Source organism: Apium graveolens, chromosome 5, assembly GCF_009905375.1.
Source record: "Apium graveolens cultivar Ventura chromosome 5, ASM990537v1, whole genome shotgun sequence".
Lineage (NCBI taxonomy): Eukaryota > Viridiplantae > Streptophyta > Magnoliopsida > Apiales > Apiaceae > Apium > Apium graveolens.
This window is the reverse complement of record NC_133651.1, coordinates 13,950,434-13,970,590: the sequence shown is the minus strand read 5'-3', so window position 1 is coordinate 13,970,590 and position 20,157 is coordinate 13,950,434. Positions and strand designations below refer to the sequence as shown.

The following is a 20,157-nucleotide window of genomic DNA, read 5'->3' as shown; positions in this document are numbered from 1 at the left end:
CTCCACCCTTCACTGAAGATATAATGAATGCCCATATCTCAAGGAAGTTCAAGATGCCAACTATAAAAGCTTATGACGGCATGGGATATCCCCCTAATCATGTTAGAACATTCTCTAATGCACTGTTGTTGCAGCCCGTGAATGATGCTATTAAGTGTCGGGCCTTTCCTCAAACCCTGTCGGGTATGGCTCAAAGGTGGTATATTCGTCTGCCCCCGAACTCTATTGGGTCGTTCAGAGAATTAAGTCAGGCTTTTATTAAGCAATTCATCAGCGGGAGAATATATGAGAAAAGTTCAGCATCTCTTATGAGCATTGTGCAGGGAACAAAGGAATCCTTGAGAGACTACCTGAATCGTTTCACAAAGGAGGCTTTAAAAGTCCCAAACCTTGATGATAAGGTAGCCATGATAGCGCTGCAACAAGGAATTAGGGATGAGTTTTTCAAGAAGTCCTTAACCAAACGCCCCCCTGAAAGCATGTTGCAGCTCCAGGATAGGGCAGGGAAGTACATCAAGGTGGAAGAAAGCATGAAGAATACCGTAGTGAGTAATGAGCCCACTAGAGGCAAGAAGCGGAAAACTGATCTGGGGTATATCGCTAAGGACAAGTATCCTAGAACCGAGCAAAACCCTGATTCAACCCCCAAGAAGGGAGGACCTGGGCAAAAGTTCAGTCAATACGCTAAGCTGAATGTTCCTAGAAGCCAGATCTTAATGGAAACCGAGAGAGATCGAGATATTCGTTGGCCTAAGCCCTTAAAGGCTGATCCTGCCAAGCTAGATAAGAGCAAGTATTGCAGATTTCACAAAGATGTCGGTCATGACACCGATGAGTGTAGACAACTGAAAGATGAAATTAAGTTCCTCATTCGAAAAGGAAGATTGAATAAATACACTGGAGATGGAGGGGAAAGGAATAACAATGGAAGAAAGAACTTTGAAGATCGTAGGAGGGACCAAGATGATCAGGGGCGGAATCCCCAGCCTAGGGGACCTGTGATAAATACAATCTTCGGAGGACCACGACCCCGAGGGCCTATGATAAACACAATCTTTGGAGGACCAACTGCTGCTGGGTTATCCAAGAACTCCAGGAAAGCGTATGCCCGAGAAGTTATGCATATTGTTGGGGAAGCTCGAAGAGGGCCAGGATAGGAGTAACAATTTCTTTTGATGATTCCGATCTGGAGGGTGTGAAATTTCCCCATGACGACCCGTTGGTTATAACCCCGATAATAGGGAACATCCCAGTGAGAAGGGTCCTTGTGGATAATGGTGCTTCAGTGGATATCTTACTCCATGACACCTTTTTGAGAATGGGATATAATGCCTCCCAATTGAGCCCAACCGACATGCCAATATATGGGTTTGCGGGAGTGGAGTGCCCCGTAGAGGGGATAATCAAGTTGCCAACAACCATAGGGCAGGAACCAAGGCAAGCAACTCAGATGTTGGACTTTGTGGTGGTGAAGGCTAGTTCGACTTATAACGCTATTATGGGAAGAACAGGGATACACGCCTTCAAAGCAATCCCTTCTTCCTACCATTCAGTTATGAAGTTTCCAACCCGGGATGGGATCAGAGAAGAGAGAGGAGACCAAAAAATGGCTAAAAGCTGTTATGTTGCCTCTTTGAGGGCAGATAGAGCTGGGGGGCAGGTTCTTCCTATTGAAGATCTGGATATCTGAGAGAATGATGAGAAAAGAGGAAAACCAACAGAAGACTTGGTTTCAATTCCTTTAGCCCACGAAGATCTTGAGAAGGTGACTTTTATTGGAGCATCACTCGAGGAGCCCCTTAGAGGGAAGTTGGTGAAATTTTTGCAAGAAAATAATGACGTATTTGCATGGTCAGCAGTTGATATGCCAGGCATAGACCCGGAACTAATTACTCACAAGCTGAATGTGGACCCAAATCGGAAGACGGTGAAACAAAAGAAAAGAAGTTTTGCTCCAGAAAGGCAAGAAGTTATAAAACAGGAAGTGGAGAAGCTCTTGGAGGCTGGTTTCGTTGAGGAGATTCAATTTCCAGAGTGGTTAGCAAACCCTGTAATGGTGAAGAAGGCTAATGGAAAATGGAGGATGTGTGTGAACTTTACTGATCTAAATGATGCCTGTCCTAAGGACTGTTTCCCGTTACCAAGGATCGATACTTTGATAGATGCCACTGCTGGGCATGAAATGCTGAGCTTCATGGATGGATTCAGTGGATATAATCAGATCAAGATGCACAAGGATGACATTGCAAAGGTATCATTCATCACTGACTTTGGTGTTTATTGTTATCTAGTTATGGCATTTGGCCTTAAGAATGCAGGAGCCACCTATCAAAGGTTGGTAAATAAAATTTTTAAGAATCTTATTGGCAAGACTATGGAAGTTTATGTCGATGATATGTTAGTCAAGAGTCTAATAAAGACTGACCATATAACCCATTTGAGGGAAGTTTTTAAGGTCCTGAGGTACCACAAGATGATGTTAAATCCTACAAAGTGTGCTTTCGAAGTAGGATCTGGAATTTTTTTGGGATTGATGGTCTCCAAGAGAGGGATCGAGGCTAACCCCGATAAAATAAAGGCAATCCTGGATATGGAACCACCAAAAACTATCAAGGATGTTCAGAAGCTCACAGGAAGGGTTGCTACGCTGGGACGATTCATCTCCAAGTCAGGAGACAAGTGCCTATCATTCTTCAAGTCACTAAAAAACATTAAGGACTTTGTATGGAGTGAGGAAAATCAGAAGGTTTTCGAAGAATTAAAGAAATATATGGCCCAGGCCCCGTTGTTGGCCAAGCCAGCTTTGAATGAAGTTTTATTCTTGTACTTAGCTGTTTCAGAGAGTGCCTTGAGCGCTGTATTGGTTAAAGAGGAACTGAAAATCCAGAAACCCGTATACTATGTCAGCAAAATTCTGCATGGTGCTGAGTTGAATTATTCAACTATTGAGAAATTTACTCTAGCCTTGGTGATGGCTTCAAGAAAGTTACGTCCTTACTTTTAGGCTCATCAAATTGAGGTGCTAACAAATCAGCCCCTGAGAAATATCATTCATAGTCCTAAGGCTAGTGGGAGGTTGATCAAGTGGACAATAGAGCTAGGAGAGTTCGACATTAAGTACAAGCCACGGACGGCAATAAAAGCCCAGGTATTAGCTGACTTCGTGGTGGAATGTACCATACACAACCAAAAAGTCGGGGGGCAGGAAGATATCATACCTCAAGACAAGGAAGTTGATAAGGTGGACAAAGAGAAGGTTGATAAGGAGAAAGAATATTGGGTTCTCTATTTTGATGGAGCATCAAAAACAAATTCAAGTAGAGCAGGTTTGGTTTTACAAAGCCCTGATGGGTTCTTAAATGAGTATGCCATGAAGTTAGACTTCCCAACCACAAACAATGAGGCAGAATATGAAGCTCTGATAGCTGGTCTTGGCTTAGCAGGGACACTTAGAGTCAAGAACTTAAAAGTCTATGGAGACTCGAAGTTGGTCATATCCCAGGTGAAGGGAGAGTTTGAGGCAAGGGATGAAACGATGGCTAAGTATGTCCGCCTGGTAAGGGCCGTGATGATCCAATTTGATGAATGTCATGTTGAGCACATTCCAAGGGAGGAAAATGCCAAGGCAGATGCGTTGTCTAAATTTGCTTCATCTGAGATGGAAGAAAGTTCTGGAAGTGTATACTATCGCGTTTTGAAAACACGGAGCATTGATGTTAAGCTTGTGGCTCCTATAGGCCTGGGAACATCATGGATTGATCCTATTAAGGCTCACATTCAAACCAGTTGGTTACCGAACGATGCTACTGAGGCACGAAAATTGGCTGTTCGAGCACTGAGATACTCTTTGATAGATGGAATTATGTATAAAAGGTCTTTCGTGGTTCCCTACTTAAGATGTCTTAGGCCCGATAAGGCTCGCTTGGCTCTTGAAGAAGTAAATGAAGGCATATGTGGGCAACACTTGGGGGGCAGGGCCTTGGCTCATAAGATAACCCGTTTAGGCTTCCATTGGCCAGATATGATGTCTGATGCCAAAGAATATGTGAAAAAATGTGACCGCTGTCAGAAGCACGCACCAGCTGTTAGACAACCCCCCGAGATGTTGACCTCAATTAACTCGCCAATCCCCTTTGCTATGTGGGGAATGGATATACTAGGGCCCTTCCCCATGGCCACGACACAAAGGAAGCCAATGGACAAGCGGAAGTGGCAAATCGAATAATCCTGGATGGACTAAAGAAGAGGATCGAGAAGTCAAGAAATAACTAGGTGGATGAAATACTCCCCATACTATGGGCCTATAGGACTACCTGTAAAGTCATGACTGGAGCAACTCCCTTCATGTTAGCATATGGTGCAGAAACAGTTGTTCCTGTAGAGATCTCACATTCCTCCCCCAGGATTCAAGCTTTCAATATTGAGGAAAATGAAGAAGGACAAAGGTTAGCCCTGGATCTAATTGACGAAGTACGAGATGAGGCATATGCAAAGATAGTGGAATATCAGAAAAAAGGTTCGTTCTACTACAACCTAAGGGTTAAAGAAAGGTTCTTCAAACAAGGTGACTTAGTCTTGAGGAAAGTGGAAGCTTCTGGTGTAGGACAGAAAGGGAAACTTGCCCCAAATTGGGAAGGTCCGTACAAAGTCAAAAGCGTTCAGGGTAGAGGAACCTACAAGCTGGAGACTATGGATGGTTTTGAAGTCCCGAGAACTTGGCATGCCCAAAACCTGAAGGTTTACTATGTGTAGAACAGTTAAAGTACGATTCTCACTTGTCAGTATGATAAGTAGGTTTAAAAGCACCTTGAAGCTTTGCTTGCTTAGGATTTTTCTATATAGAAGCTATGTTTAGATTTTATCAGGGTTGAACCCATTTCATGTAAGGTATCAAGAATACTAAGTTATAATATAAAGCCCTGAACTTGATCTCAGCTTATTATATTGATGCATTGTGAAGGATAAAACCGAGTTATAAACTTGAGTTTGAAAAATCGAAAGAAAAATACGAAGATACTTGGGCAAAATACTACTGAAAATAATAAAAGTCAATTACAAAGTTCAATATTAAGAAAGAAGAAATACATAAAAACTTAGGCCTTGAAAGTCTGGGATTCTTCGGAACCACTATCCGAAGTCTCCTCGGATGTCTCTTCAGTCGGTCCCTCGGGAGTCCCCTCGAAAGTCTCCGCAGAGGTTTCCTCAGAACTATCTTCGGACGCTCTGGATGCTGCAGGAGACGCTGGTTTAGGAGACGCTGTCTTTGGAGGCTCTTCTACCCTGGCCTTCTTTACAACGGGCTCAGGCTCCTCCTCAGAAGAAGATTCCTCCTCTTCAGAGTTGGACTCAAGCTCCTTCCTCTTTTGGCCTTGGCCTTGACTCCCCGGTGGGCCGTCCTTGATCAAATCAGCAAGCTTATCTGTAACGCCCCCAAGTGCTGGAACTCGCACATGGCAAGGGAAGGAAGACTGTTCGAGGACTTCTGGAAATTCATCCTGAATGGGCTCCACAGCGGCGTCCCAGCCTTCCTTATAGCTGACTGGATGAAGGAGGGCATCGTGCTCCACCATTAAATCCTTGAACTACTGAGTGTCCATCCAGCCGTCAAAGGCTTTATCCTTTTGAGCCTTAAGGATAACATTTTCGGCCCGGGCCGTTTCCAAGTCAGAAGTAGATGAGGCAAGTTGGGCTTCAAGGGCCTCTATTCTTTGGTTGGCCTCCTCCAGCTTCTTGTTCGCATCCTCGAGGCCAACCTTCCAAGCCTTGGCTTGATGAATCGCCCCTTGAAAATGGGCGTTCGCCTACAAGATACACAACAAAGGTAAGAAATAAAAAAAATCAAAAAGGCAAAAAATTACGAATGGCAAAGGAAAAAGACGTACAGTCGCCAAAGCCTGAGCTCCGAAAAGCTCGTTAGCCTCTAAGTCCTGTTGAAGGACAAAGTCTTGATAGTCAACCGGGGAAATGGAATGCATAGACCATTCCTTGGCAAGCGTTGTGCTGCCCACAATCGAATCCTTGCCCCGGATTCCCCAAGCAGGTTGGAAGTAAGCCCCTGGTTTTTTCTTGGTACGTAAAACTTGGATGGGGCCTTCTTCGCCCGGTTCCTTTGCCTAGAGTAGGAACTCCGGGAAACAATCCCCAAGGCGCGGGTCTTTAAAGACTTTTCCAGCACGCTTCATCCTGGTCGTTTTCAGGTCTTTAGGCTTTGTAGCCTCCTCAATTTTCTCAGCCACTGCAACAAATAAGATAAGTAAGTTGAGAAGTTAGCAAAATGGAAGATAGAAGGAACGAAAACAACTAGATAAGGAAGGACACGTACTCTTCTTAGGGATGGGAGAAAGGCCACGTTCTACAAGAACGGTCTCCCTGATAAGATCCCAAGAATGGGAAGTCCCATTATCTTGCGTAAGGAGGTTGAAAGCTCTTGTCTCCTCCTCAGAAAAAATTATATCGTTTGGGCTCCCATCTACGGCTAGTCCAAAAGACGAGCGAAAGAGGGTGCCCCAATCGCCACCCTCCCAAACGACGAACATAAAATCTTTCTTCCACCCCAAGTTGTTGTCAGGGATGGACTTCCCGTTCACTATGTGGGGAACGGTTGGGCGCTGGTTTAAAGAAACCCACCCTAGATTCTTGTCAAGACTGTTCTTGAACTGGAAAATCTTTCTAAAAACAGCAATAGAGGTAGAGACATTGTGCTTGGCGCATTGCGACAGATAGCACAAAATCAACCTCCAAGAGTTAGGAGGGAGTTGGCAAGGGCTGATGCCCACATCAGCTAGCAAAACAGGGATGAATGGGTGAAAAGGGTGACTAATACCTGCCCTTAAAGTATCCATGTAGACGCATAGTGCGTCTTTCCTCCACTGACAGGCTCTGTCGGCCGGACCTACAAGAACTAGCTTGAAATAATCCTCGATTCTGAAATAACCGCTCAACTTGTCCAGCTCCTTTGGATCCCGCAAGGCGCTGATATGGTCGTGCGCGTACAGATGCGCATCTGACGGGTACTCGTCCCCTCGGGTGTTGATCATATCAATCAAGGAAGTGTACCTTGACCTAATAGGGAATTCATTGGACTTTCCGGCCACATTCATCTTGGCCAAACGGGTCATTTTCTAATCAGCCATCTAAAAAAGGGGGGCACATAAGGAGACAATTTTAAAACGCAAACTATGCAAAAACAAGCACAAAAAGTAAAGGGTGAAGTCTTACCTGAAGTAATGCTCCTAAAAAAGGCTTTGGGGCTTAAGATACTCCGACTTACTGTTATTGCTCTGAGATTCTTAACAGAAGAAGAAAGAAGGAGAATTTAAAAATGAGAAAGTGAGGAGCAGCAGACTCTACTCACTCCTTTATATAGGAGAAAAAGTGAAGTTGAAGGGACAAAAAACCCAGTAAGGATAAAGGCCCAAAGAAAAAAGCCCAGAAATGAAACATTCCAAAATATTCCAAGGAATTCCAAAGAAATTTCCGAGAATTCTAGAGAATTCTAAAGAAGGTTTTTAATATATTAAGCCTAGATTAATAAGAAGCCCAATGGGAGGCCCAAATTCAATTAAGATTTGGAAAATAGAAGGCCCAAATCTAATTAAAGATTTGGAAAATAGAAGGCCCAAATCCAATTAAGATTTGGAAAATAGAAGGCCCAAATCCAATTAGGATTTGGAATAATTGAAGGCCCAAATCAAAGCCCTTAAAAAAAGATAAGGCCCAACAAGGCCCAATCCAAAGTTGGATGAGAATGAAGCCCAATAAGACCAGGATTAAGGTCGAATTTCAAGTCGTGAATTCTGCTCGAATTCTTTCGAACAAACACCCGAAAATTACGGGTATGATAGACCAGGATTGAGGTCGAAAGTCAGACCAGGATTGAGGTCGAATTCCTAAATCAAGCACAATATTTTTCAAGAATAGGTGCAGAAACCTAGACTCAAATTCAGGTCGAAGAATCGACTAGGATCCTGGTCGAAACCCAGGTCGTGAATCCTAGTCAAAATCTAACGACCAGGAAGCAAATAAGCATATAAGTCTCGACTAAGATCCAGGTCGAAGGTTCGACTAGGATCCCGGTCGAAATCCAGGTCGTAGATCCTAGTCAAAACCAAACGACCAGGAAGCAAAGAAAGACACTAGTTTTCGACCAAAATCCAGGTCGAAGGTTCGACTAAAATCCTGGTCGAAAGCCAAGTCGTGTATCTTAGTCGAAGTCCTTCGACCAAGATTGGAAAGCTGGCCCAAAATTCGACTAGGATCCAGGTCAAAATTTCGACTAGGATCCTGGTCGAAAAAGGGCTGAAATTTTGAATATTTGTGAAATATTGCAGAAAATGTGAAAAAAATCTCGGAAAAAGGGGAAAATTTCTGAAAAATACCAGAAAATTCCTAAAAATAGGGAGAAGGTAAGAAAATAGAAGGGGAAGTTTTTAAACGACCCTGAAGCCACGTACAAGGCAAATCGTTGTAAGCGTGTAGGTCGCTCTACACTTTACGCAAAACGATACCCTGGAAGGGAATGAACGAACTTAACTTTTGCGAAATCTTATACGGTTTCCCAAAAGTTGGGGGGCAAATGATAGGGATAAATAAATCATGATTATACAATTAGATATTACAGTAATTATACATGATTCGGGATGCCAGTCCCAATAAGAAGATGTGTGACATTCAGACCAAAAAGGTTAACACATTGATCAGACCTGTTGGACCAGATCAGGCCTGATGGAACAAAGAAGGCCCAAAAACCCTGAATATTAATTAATTTTGTAATTAATTAATAAGGGAAAAATCAGCTACTGAGAAGAGTCCCAATAAGGACATAAATCCTTGCAGATTAGCCTCTAAGGGACCTAGAAGGATAAGGAATCAGTTTCCTACTATATAGGACTCCAAAGTTCATTCTAATTCAGAGACTTGCCCACCAAGTCTCCTAACCCAAGTCCAATTCAAGGATTCTCAACATCTATATAAGAAGCCTCACCCCACAAATCAGAACTACGTTTTTTGGCTTGATTCTCTAATTCACAGAGATACGTAGATATCTCGTAAATGCAGAGTTAAGCTACGAAACACGAGAGCAACTATTAAAGGCCTTGAGCTCCCGAACCTTAGCAATAAATACAGCAAATAATAACATTAGTTTTTTATCCATAACATTATTCTATTATAATATTTAATAATTTGTATAACAAATACAATAGATAATTAATTAAGAAATTAAATTATAAGTATATATTCTTAAATGATATAAAATAATGTTAAAAGTGTTATATATAATATAAGCAATAATTATCTTAATAAAAATAAATATAAGTAACAATTAAGAAATAATTTGTTAATAGGGTTAAAGTAGTATTATTTTCTTAAAACAAAATTGGAATGGGTAAGTTTGATTTAAAATATTATAAAAAGATAATTTTAATTTTTAACTTATAAAACGAGGAACACATTTATTTAGGTATAAAATATTACACACGTTTTGTTTCATTTTATAAAATAAAAAATTACGGGTTGTCTTTAAAAAATTTAGAGTATATGAATCCTATAAAAATATAAAAACTAGAAAGAAATATAATAATAATAAACTATTAAAATTCAAAATTAAAATACAAATGTAATACCTTAAAAATACTATGACAATTGATTAGTAAAAAAAGTATTGTGATAAAGTATTTTGTTCAATATTATTACTAGAATAGAAAAAATTATAAAATATTGTTACAAACACAACAAAATGAAATCTAAAGATATTTTGTGATATGATTAAAATATTGTACTTACAAATTTATAATGTGAAAAAATCACACAACCAAGAAATAAAATAAATTACAACACATATGTTATATTTAAGCTATCAAGGTCAAATATAAAAATACAATAATAACTAAATATATAAGTACAAAAAAGTATATTTTTTTGAAAAAGATATTGTTTTCAAAAAAAATTGTTTAGGAAATAAAATTATTATATTAAATTTATTGGAAAAAAATATTCAAAAAAATTATATAAAAAAATGATAATGACCCGTGCATCATTAAAGTTGGAGCACGTTAATCTACGGTCATACCGTATGGGCCATGGGCCATGGTGCATGAGTCTATAATGGGCTAGTAGTTATTTAACCACACGGGCCATGACGCTATTACATCAATCCACTACTGAATTTGGTTCCGGTCCGTCACTTGCGAGTTGCGACTTGCGACCAAGTGTATACACTGAGAGAACTGTATTCGGATTTAATTTTATTTTCCCCTGATAATTTTATTTCGATGGAATTTAGGTAAAATCAAAGACTACATATTGAGAAAGTTTGTAGTATTTAAAAAGGGGAATATTATTTTTAGAGTTTTTTGTTTACTCTCATAGCAGAAAAAAGAGAGGGTAAAAAGACAAGATTGTTCCCGGATGCAAAACTTAAATGAGAGGATAATTTGATATTTTACGGTATTCTTTTGATCTGAAAATAAAAAAAGAGTTTTGAAAATAACACCCCCTTTTAAAAATTATTTTAAATGAATATTCTTGAGATCAAAATATTTTATTTATTAATTGAGATGATTCATTAATTAAGATAAAAATATATTGTCTCTATATGTTAGCATCGTAAAAAAAATATTTATTTGACGAGGTTATTCATTTATCGAAATCTTACAGTATATGTTGGCTATAGGCCCAATAAGGCCAGACGGATGATTAAGCTATTGGGCCGAAGGCCCACCAGACCCAGAAGCCGAAGGCCCATGGAGAGTCTCAGGCCAAAGCCCATTCTTCTTCCAGACCGTTGGAAAGGAGAAGAGGCGTAACGCCCCATTTTCACTCCAAATTGGATATAAAACTCTCTGGAAAGTAAGACAACACACATAGATTCTCACAAACACTGTGTTTTTCTTGAATTATTTACCTCGCATTTACAACCAGATTATTATTCTCATGCCGGAGGTGAATCGGGGTACAAACTCTCGCATTCTCTTCGTTTTCAGGTATCAGCCGAAGGCACCTTCAAGACAGTCGAAGTCTGTTACATTTCTCGAAGGAATCTGGGCGTAATAGTATGTATACAATACTTTATTTAATCATAATAAGTTGCAATATATTATAATATTTATTTTAGTTGAATATTACAGTATGTGTTGATATACTAATCTCCCTCATACAAACTTCCGAATCAGATTACCTATGACATACGACTGAGAATAAGTCAAATAAATATGCATGCATCAGCCATTTAGCGGTCAGGTAATAACAAAAATCAATGTACACAGCAACTATTATTGTGAAAATGATTTAACAAAAAAGAAGAGGCAAAAATGGATAAACTTCGAGACGATTTTATAGAGATCAATTGCAGATAAATGGAATGTATTCAATATTAAATAAATTTAACTTATTAACTCTAGCTTATTATTTTACTAAAAATATGTAACAAATAATTAGATTTTATAAATTAAATCGATAGAGTATCTTTACAAGTATTAGTGTGTGCAAATATTTTTTTACCGAAAATAAATAATTATTCTTAAATATAAATATGAAGATGGAGGAATAAGACAACCCAGATTCAAAATTATGTAGGCATCAGCATCACTCATCTCAGCTATATTACTTAGTCCATGGCTCCTTCCATGCAGGTGAAGCGGTAAAACGGCTGACAAACATGTTTTGATATTTACAAAACTTCTAAAAGTCAATCATAATTTTATGAACAACGCCGCATTTGTAAATTATGCAAAATAGTATTAATTAACTTTACTTATGAATTTTTCCGTTTTTAAATATGTGTTCATTATTAAAAATTATTTTTTTATTCATTTAGGGGCGGATTCAAAAATAAAAATGAGTGGGTTCCATACATAAAAATATTTAAAAAGTCAAAATTCACACACACATATATTTGAACAAACAAAATAGAATGCATTCATTGAAACATGGTAAGACAGTCGGACCTCCAAACTAATAATACAACATGATTGGTAAACAAATAAATAAACTAAACAAATAATCGTCTTGTTTTCAGATTGCTTAACAAATATAATAAAATTCTTTAAAATAAAAAGGATTATAATAACTTTTCCAACCCTCAAGATAGCAACATCAAAATTGACCTTCACATTAATGTCATTTGTAGCCTAATTTTTAATCTTTTGTTGTGAAAAGTAAGCACTTGTGATATTCACCCTGTCTGTCTTAGTTTCGATGCAAGAAATTCAGATCTGCCAAAAAACCATATAAATCCTTTACAACGGAACCAACACCAAAAAACACATATACTTTAAAAAAAACATACCCGCGACCAAAAAGATTTGGGATAAAATTGATAACAAAATACAAGAAAAATCTCAGCCAAAAAGATTAGATCCCACCATAAAAGATGTTTATTCGAAATTTTGAAAAAACAGTAAAAAAAAAGATGAAAGAGTGAAAATGATTAAACGGTGAAAGATGACCGTAAATATGCAAAATGAAGAATAAAACTGACGATTAAAATCCTAGATGTGAAAATGGAGGTTAGAGAAGAGGTATTTTATTTTTTTAGGTCATATTAATCAGTTAATGCATTACATTTGAAAGCTCTGAATCTAAGTTATTGTTAATTTGGTTTTCCTTCCGGCTTCTTTTATTCAATATGAACACTTTTTTCAACCTCTCAATATCTCTTGGATTTTTTTTTTTTTTTATCGTAAATAACCCGCAGCCGCTACCCAAAAAAATCATTATATAAAGTGATTAATAGTAGATTTTAGCTAAACTTATACTACAATCCCCTCTTGAATACAAACTTGATTGGGTTTTTTATCAATTAAAATAAGATAAATTCATTAAAATTAGCGTGTATTCACTAGATTGGCGTGAATTTTACCGTTAAACTTCGATCAAGTAATAATTAAAAAATAATAATTTTTTAAAATAATATATTATCTAATCCCAACACAAAAAATCACATATTTTTATATTTGATAAAATAATAAACTCTAACCTTAGTTTAAATAAAATACTAAAAAAATAAATGGTTTTTCTGTGGTGTGTCCATGACACATGCTAAATATAAAATTATATGAATTTAACTTATTTTGATTGGCTTACATTTTTTTTATAATAGTAATATACCCTGCATTCACAACAAATATATCAATCAAAATAAACCAATTACAAATTTTAATATTTAGCGTACACATGACCACGTACCAAACAAAACAAAGCCAAAAATAAAATAAAACACTCATGTTAGTTACTCACATGAGGGAGCCGACCTATTTATTATTCTGTCTCTAGATCGAAAGGTACTGCACGCCGACCCAATTATGAGAAAGTTAAAAAATTTGTACTTCCTAGATCTGACTTTTCTTAGATATGCTATTTTTCATTCATTAGCCAAAACCGCTTCTTTTGACTTGATCGAATGGTCTCAAATTGACCATCGACATTGCATGCTTCCCTATATAATAAACACACCTACATAACAACCCTGAATGTCCTGTAACTCTGCAACTTCTCTAAACTGCAAGTACAAACAAAACTAGAGAGATTCTCATCAACTTCTGTAAGAGAAAACTTCATGGGATTGAGAAAGGCAAGGGGATATAATGGCAACTACTATGATACTAACGGTTCAAGCAGTGGCGGTTCAACACCGTCAAGAAAGAACATTAAGACCGTCAAGTTAGGAGAAGCAAACAAGTATGATTCTCCATTTGAAGCTTTTAAGAGGAGTCCATCGATGTCGGATCACTCATCGCCATTGAAGATATGGAGGAAGGTTAAAGATAGTTGCTATAACATGATGCATAGTGACAAAAGTGTTCCTAAAGCACGTAAACCTTCTGCTACTTCAGAGTTTGACAACAGAATTGTTGTGGAGATCTATAAGTCAATGTCTGTAACTTCCTCCTGAAAATCTTAATGTTGTATCTAAGTAATACTATTGTTTTTAGTTTCAACTTTGTATTTGTGTACCATTAATTTGTTTTATGAAGAAAATGATATCGGAAAATTGATCGGGGAATTCATTATTCTTTATCTCATTATAGTATAGTTTTTCCAAAGTTTTTTTTATAGCTAAACTCAGGCACACGCACACAGTAGTAGAAGTCGAACTCGTAGAGATACGGGGAGCTCGATCATGCGACACCATCCTTCTGTTGGTAAAACTTAGTATAACTTAGGGTGTCATGAACATGGGAGATGAGAAAAGGCGCCAGAGGTTGAGCAGCAACACCTAATTTGGTGCATGTATGTTGTACATGCTGCATTTTCTAAACGTGCACACATTCAATTTCTGGATGAAAGTTGATTAAATAATTGCATATAGGGCCAAATGGTTTTATTAAAAATGTGAACACATTGTAGAATAATACAAAAGTCTTGGCAATACATGTGACCATTCTCAGGGATTTTTAATGCACTTGGTAACCTGGTCAGCACTTTGCAACTGCACGCTACTAGAATCCAACTTGTTTGCATATGTATAATGTATGCTCTATTTGTCAAAGTAATTAAAGATGGTGGAAGGGAGGCAGACGTATATTATAGCAAAATTATATCGTACTTGAAAATATGAGCCCCGTGTATTCACATAAAAAATTCTAGTTTACACATATTGCACAATAATACCCTGATGTATGGTATACTCCATACGTTTGTAGTAGATCAGTCCCATACCCATTAAGCAACAAATGGAATAATAAATTGATAAAAACATAGATAAGAGCTACAATCAAGATTCTAACACATTATTCAGATAGATATTTCATTAGAAACCTTATTGTAAATCCCTGATCATTCAATTGTACTTAGCTGAGATCTCCCCTCAAATATCCTCTTCCTTGTGTTTCTTGCCTGCAATAACCATTTGTTAAAACATTCAGTTCATTAGTTAAAGATAGAAAATCTACTAAGACTCTGATATATATACCATGTACACCAACTATTGGTACGGTATGGTCATAATTTCTGTTGTTTTGCATTTTTTACTATCAAAGCTAGTTATATGTAAATAGACAGACCTGTTTCTCCCAGTCAGTGAAGAATGTTATCATTATAAGCATAGAACTCTGCAGCAAGGAAGCAGTAGCTAAACCTATCCAAAGGCCCTTTCCCCTCCATTGGAAAACAAAAGCCAAAACACATGCCATCGGAATTCCACACAGATAAAATGCTCCCAGGTTCACATATGCTGCTAGACGCTGCCGTCCCACTCCTCTGGCAACCCCTGAGATGTTGCCATAAAATTTAGTTACCCCGAGGAAAATAACGTATTTCTACCAAATTTGGCAAATGTTCTTTGATTATCATTAATACCTTCTTATTATATTTACAAGTTACGATATTTTATGTTTAGAGCAGAGGGAACACAGATGTTAACTAGAAAACATATTTGCTAAGCTGTCCGCCATGATGGTAAAACATAGAAAAGGAGTCATTTCTTTGACATAATCCACCAGTTCTTTCTCATCGCCAAAAGCATATCCCAGTATAGACCTGCAGCTAAAGAGAGTTGTGCTTGCAATGACCGTCTCTATGACTGCAAGAAATGTTGCAACCCAAGCAGCCAGTCTAGCTGCCTCTGCATGCCCAGCATCTAATTCATTCGAGACTGACTCGAGTGCTATATCATTTTTAACATACACATTCAAGAATCAAGTAATCAGAATATGATCCATAGACAAGCCAATGTACAAATATTTAGTTCAGACGTACCTTGCACCAGTACTGAAAGAGTATGGTATGTTGTAGTGAAGTGAAGCGACTATAAAACTATTGGACAAAAGTCAATTAATTAGCAGCTTATTAGTATGGATTCATTCTACCAATTCAAGCTCATAATAATATATAAATTAGTATGAAAGGGACAAACCATATTGTCATAACTGAAGTCTCAAGTTGAGGATTTGGCAGAATGCCAGAGAGTAATACAACGAGCTCATATGACCACCACTGAAGACTATTCATAGCCATTACAAACAATTAGACCATAATGGTTTATGGCAAAGAAGAAATTATAACAATATAGATTGGAAATATTGGTGATTGTTACTCCCATATCATGACAGCGGAAGGGATGCCATATTTAAAGAATTCTCGGATGCTTGGATAGACATCCTTAGAGAATGAAATTCTAGTGTTTTCACATGTTGATGAGCACTTCACATAAATCCCAAGTATGATAACATTAAGCCAGTATGACAAACTGATGCTTAATGCTGTTCCGGCACTTCCAAATTTAAACTTGAATATTAACATCCAACACATAGGTAAGTGGAAAATTAGAGCTGCAACAGAACTTATAAGCATTGGATATAACAAACTTTGTGTCAGCAAGTAGCGAACCAACAACTGAAGATTTGCGTATGGAAACAGTGTTGGAATGAGATAAATTGAGTAAATGCCAGCTTCGTGTGAGATTAAAGGGTCTTGACCGATAATTACAAGAAGTTTTTCAGTGAAGGTCCATAGAAGAGATATTGGCAAACAAACTAAAAGCAGAGATAGTTAGGCTCCACAGGTATAGATTCCTATCAGCTGGTATTGTTTTGCTCCATAAGCTTGACCACAGAGTGTTTCCAGTGCACTTGCCATCCCATGCTGATTGACATACAAAGCAAGTCTTTATAAATTTCTCGTTATTAAGTTAGTTTTCACAAGATAATAAGATCCAAGGTTTACATATGCTCCTAGATATCGACAAACACTCGTCGATAAGTACTTACGGGCTTATAAGTTAATAAGTCCCTTATTTCGTGTACCCAAACAGGCCCTTAGTTTCATCAAAGTGCATTTCTGTCATATAAAGTGAAGATTTCATTGGAATTTCTAAGAAGTGAGGAATTTATTCATGCATTGCCAAGTATTGATCAGGTTCAGTCATATTCTTTTAAATAAAAATGTTGTCAATTTGTTGATGATTGAATATGATCATCATAAGCTCAATTCCTGATACCTTAAGATTTCAGGAGAGCTGGTTATCGAATATGGTATCAAGGTTGGCAGAGGACACGAGCCGATTCCCTGCCACCCCTAATGTTTTCACAATCTATTATGAATACCAAGGCACAGACTACAGATTATGTTAATGGTGCCTACCAGAAGACTGAAGCGGGTGACGTTGGTAAGAGAAGGGGCGATGGCAGCGCGGGAGACCATCATTGGCATTGCTATGTAAACCACCTTCTTCATCTCTCCCACTACCACCTCCCATCTTAATAACGATAACGATGACGATGACGATGACAATGATATCTCACCTTGATCTTTCTGCCAGTCTTCTGCTATAACAAGCAGTGGCTCTTCCATTATTAATCCCTTTTTTGTAGAAAGTCCCTCACAGCTTCTCTATATTTTTAAGTTTTATAGTCAAGACTCAAGACAATCAAAGAGAATGTCATATAAACGATGTGATGCACATGCCTTCCTTAATACTCCACTAGCTCCTTAAATCTTAATCAAACAATCTTATTTTACTAGTAGTGTGTGGGACTGGACTGAGTTAGGAGTCTGAGCCTAGTCCTTGCAGGAGCTACATGTACTACCACCGGTATATTATAATATGCTTACTGTTCATTTTCTGTAATATATCAACCATCAAAGAAGCTCTGAGAAAATAAAACTCCTTTCTAGCCATACATCATTGGCATGACCCTGTATGGACTAAAAATTTTAAACTTAACATCTGTGTTTTAGGCTTTTAGCTTAGATAGATCCCAAAAATATTACCATCTCAGTGTAATATTAGTATAGGTTGAAATTTCTTGGACTTAATAGGATGCAAGATGTACTACAGTTTAGTTTAATATCGGTCTAAATCGGATAGAATGTCCTGAGATATGAATGGAATAAAAAAATGTGAATGATATCAGACGTAGGTGAAGCCTTAATTAGTTGACATGAAAAACAAAATGTTGGGGTGCACACTCAATATACGAATGGAATCAAGGAAATATATATCACTTCTCTCTCTATTCAGCAGGAAAATATATTCCTTAATGATGGAAATGTGGGATGCCACACTGATCGTAATGAGTATAATTAAAACGCTTTTTATCTTTGCTAATAAGTCATCAAGTATTATTCTTGTAACTATAATTAAATTTGTTTCTGCTAATTTGTGTTCCGCGCGGGCATTAAGCTAGCAATAGCAGCACATACCTTGACAGCAAAACTGATGCGACACAAGATCAAGAAACTAAAGGCTTTAAACAGAAAATCTTCATTCTAATAACTCCGGCTCCAGAATGCTTTACACACACTCATGAAAGGACATAATATTCATATATATAAATCTCAGTCTCTAGTCTCTACAAAATCAAGTAGACCATGTGTTTATTTTAGTTAATACCAAGCTTATTCTACCATTAGACGACTACTGCATTGGCATTTAGTATTAGTCAGCAACAGTTGTCCGGAGGGGGAGAGAACTTTCAACTTTCTTACTTTCAGAGTTCCTTTCGGCAACGATTTTTGACATTCCAAACATCTAAAAAAAGATTCCAAAGATCATTCAACAAGTTAAATGACAAATTTTAATTGTGAAACTGTGTAGTGTAGCGAATCCGTAACTATGAAAGTTGAAGAGAGAACCTAACCTTTTTGACAGTTTTCTTAAAGCAAGTTGCATGTTCCTCCATTGAAGCATGAATGAACTCGTCAATATGATCCTTCACGTCTTCTAAGAATGTTGCTTCTTCAGATTTCTTCTTTCTACATGATGTGCTGACTGGTGTAGAAGCAGCAGCAGATGGTTGCTCTTTTTTCGCCTCCATTCTATGGAAAAATGAAAATAGTGACTGGAATGAATACAGCAATAAACAGAATAATATGATATTCAAAAACTTGCCAGTGCCACCCATGACAGCAATCTGAGCTTCTATGAACGCCAAACAAACACAAACTATCCATGTAAGCACCACTCTCAAACATAACAGTGAAAGCCAATTTCTGGCTAAATCCATCTCCTGAACTCCATACATAAAACCCTTGTGCCTTACCAATCAATCCTGACCCAAGTTCATCATGTCCCTCGGTAAGTTCTGTTGGAATAATCTTAAATTAAGTTGTTATTAATTATTAAGTTTAGTTATTTATTTTGATGTAATTTGATTATCTGTGTCGAGTCAGACACGTTAATTTTAAATCAGCAGCAAGTGACTGTATCTGGAGAAAAATAAGATGAATATGCAGTTCTTTATGCAAATTGCTACTTGGTTACTGGACAACGGGTAATTCATACTAATATAATGCAAATTAATCTAAGTTCGTTTATATTAGCTCAAATTAAACTAGGTTCGTTTATTTTAGCTCGAATCCATTGCTAGACAAAATCATCTAAGATGATCAGAGTACCTGACTCATACCTTCACCTTGACATTTATTCAAACAATACAGAAGCGATACAAACAGTTTGAATAAATAAGATACAAACACTTTGAATAAATAAGATACAAAAAATTCGAACAAATTGAATTAAACTACCTGAGATGCTTCGATGGGGTGGGCCGTGGAAGCTTCGACAGGGAGGAAGTGGGTTGGGGTGCTTGATTCCTCTGGAGCAGAGAGTCTAACGTGGTAGAGTTGTGTTGTATTGTACTTCAGTCATGTATGTATTTTTGTTGTATTTCAGTGATGAATGTATATATGATGTGGCGTGGCGTGTGGTTTATTGTCACTAATTTATTTAATATTTAATTGAAGTAATGAAAAAAATAAAACACTTATGGGAGGAACCAAGTAACAATTAAACCCCATTAACGAAAAAACAAAATACTCATGCTATAGTTACCGAGCAACAACTAACAATTAAACTCAATTCTGCTTATAATAATATAGTATAGATATAGGTAGATATAGATATTTTTGTTAAAATTATTAAATTTAAATATAGAAAAGTATATTAATGATTTGTAAATTCAATCTAATTTGACTCATTTTTAAACGAGTTGAGTTTCGTATAAAACAGAAGAGCAACTCCAATATTTGACACCCCTCAAACGATGCCAATTTCGCCACATAATAAAAAATGTAATATTTTTAATTCTCCCACTTCCATATCATTTTTAACACCCTTTTTTCAAAAAACACTCCAATGGTTGGCACCCCAAGATTTCAAATTCATTAATTCAATAAAAAAACGTTTAATTGAAATATATTAGAAAAATGATATTTTAT

The 20,157-nt window shown here is 37.3% G+C and overlaps 1 protein-coding gene and 1 pseudogene across 1 annotated transcript; both read right to left on the bottom strand.

Annotated features, from left to right (window-relative positions):
• Positions 1 to 14,553: 14,553 nt before the first annotated feature.
• LOC141723454 (protein DETOXIFICATION 14-like) lies at positions 14,554 to 19,714 on the bottom strand (annotated as a pseudogene).
• LOC141659839 (protein DETOXIFICATION 8-like) lies at positions 14,776 to 15,954 on the bottom strand. Its single transcript, XM_074466765.1, has 5 exons — positions 15,854 to 15,954; positions 15,704 to 15,753; positions 15,362 to 15,604; positions 15,003 to 15,208; positions 14,776 to 14,835 (listed from the first exon to the last, which is right to left on the bottom strand). Exons 1-5 carry the CDS (start codon positions 15,952 to 15,954, stop codon positions 14,776 to 14,778), a joined length of 660 nt encoding a protein of 219 aa, XP_074322866.1.
• Positions 19,715 to 20,157: the final 443 nt, after the last annotated feature.

Coding starts and splice junctions, on each gene's coding strand:
- LOC141659839 (XM_074466765.1), bottom strand. CDS start 15,954: ATGGCTATGAATAGTCTTCAGTGGTGGTCATATGAGCTCGTTGTATTA. Junction 15,754..15,853: donor ACTTCAGTTATGACAATATG/GTTTGTCCCTTT, acceptor TTTGTCCAATAG/TTTTATAGTCGCTTCACTTC. Junction 15,605..15,703: donor ACCATACTCTTTCAGTACTG/GTGCAAGGTACG, acceptor AAAATGATATAG/CACTCGAGTCAGTCTCGAAT.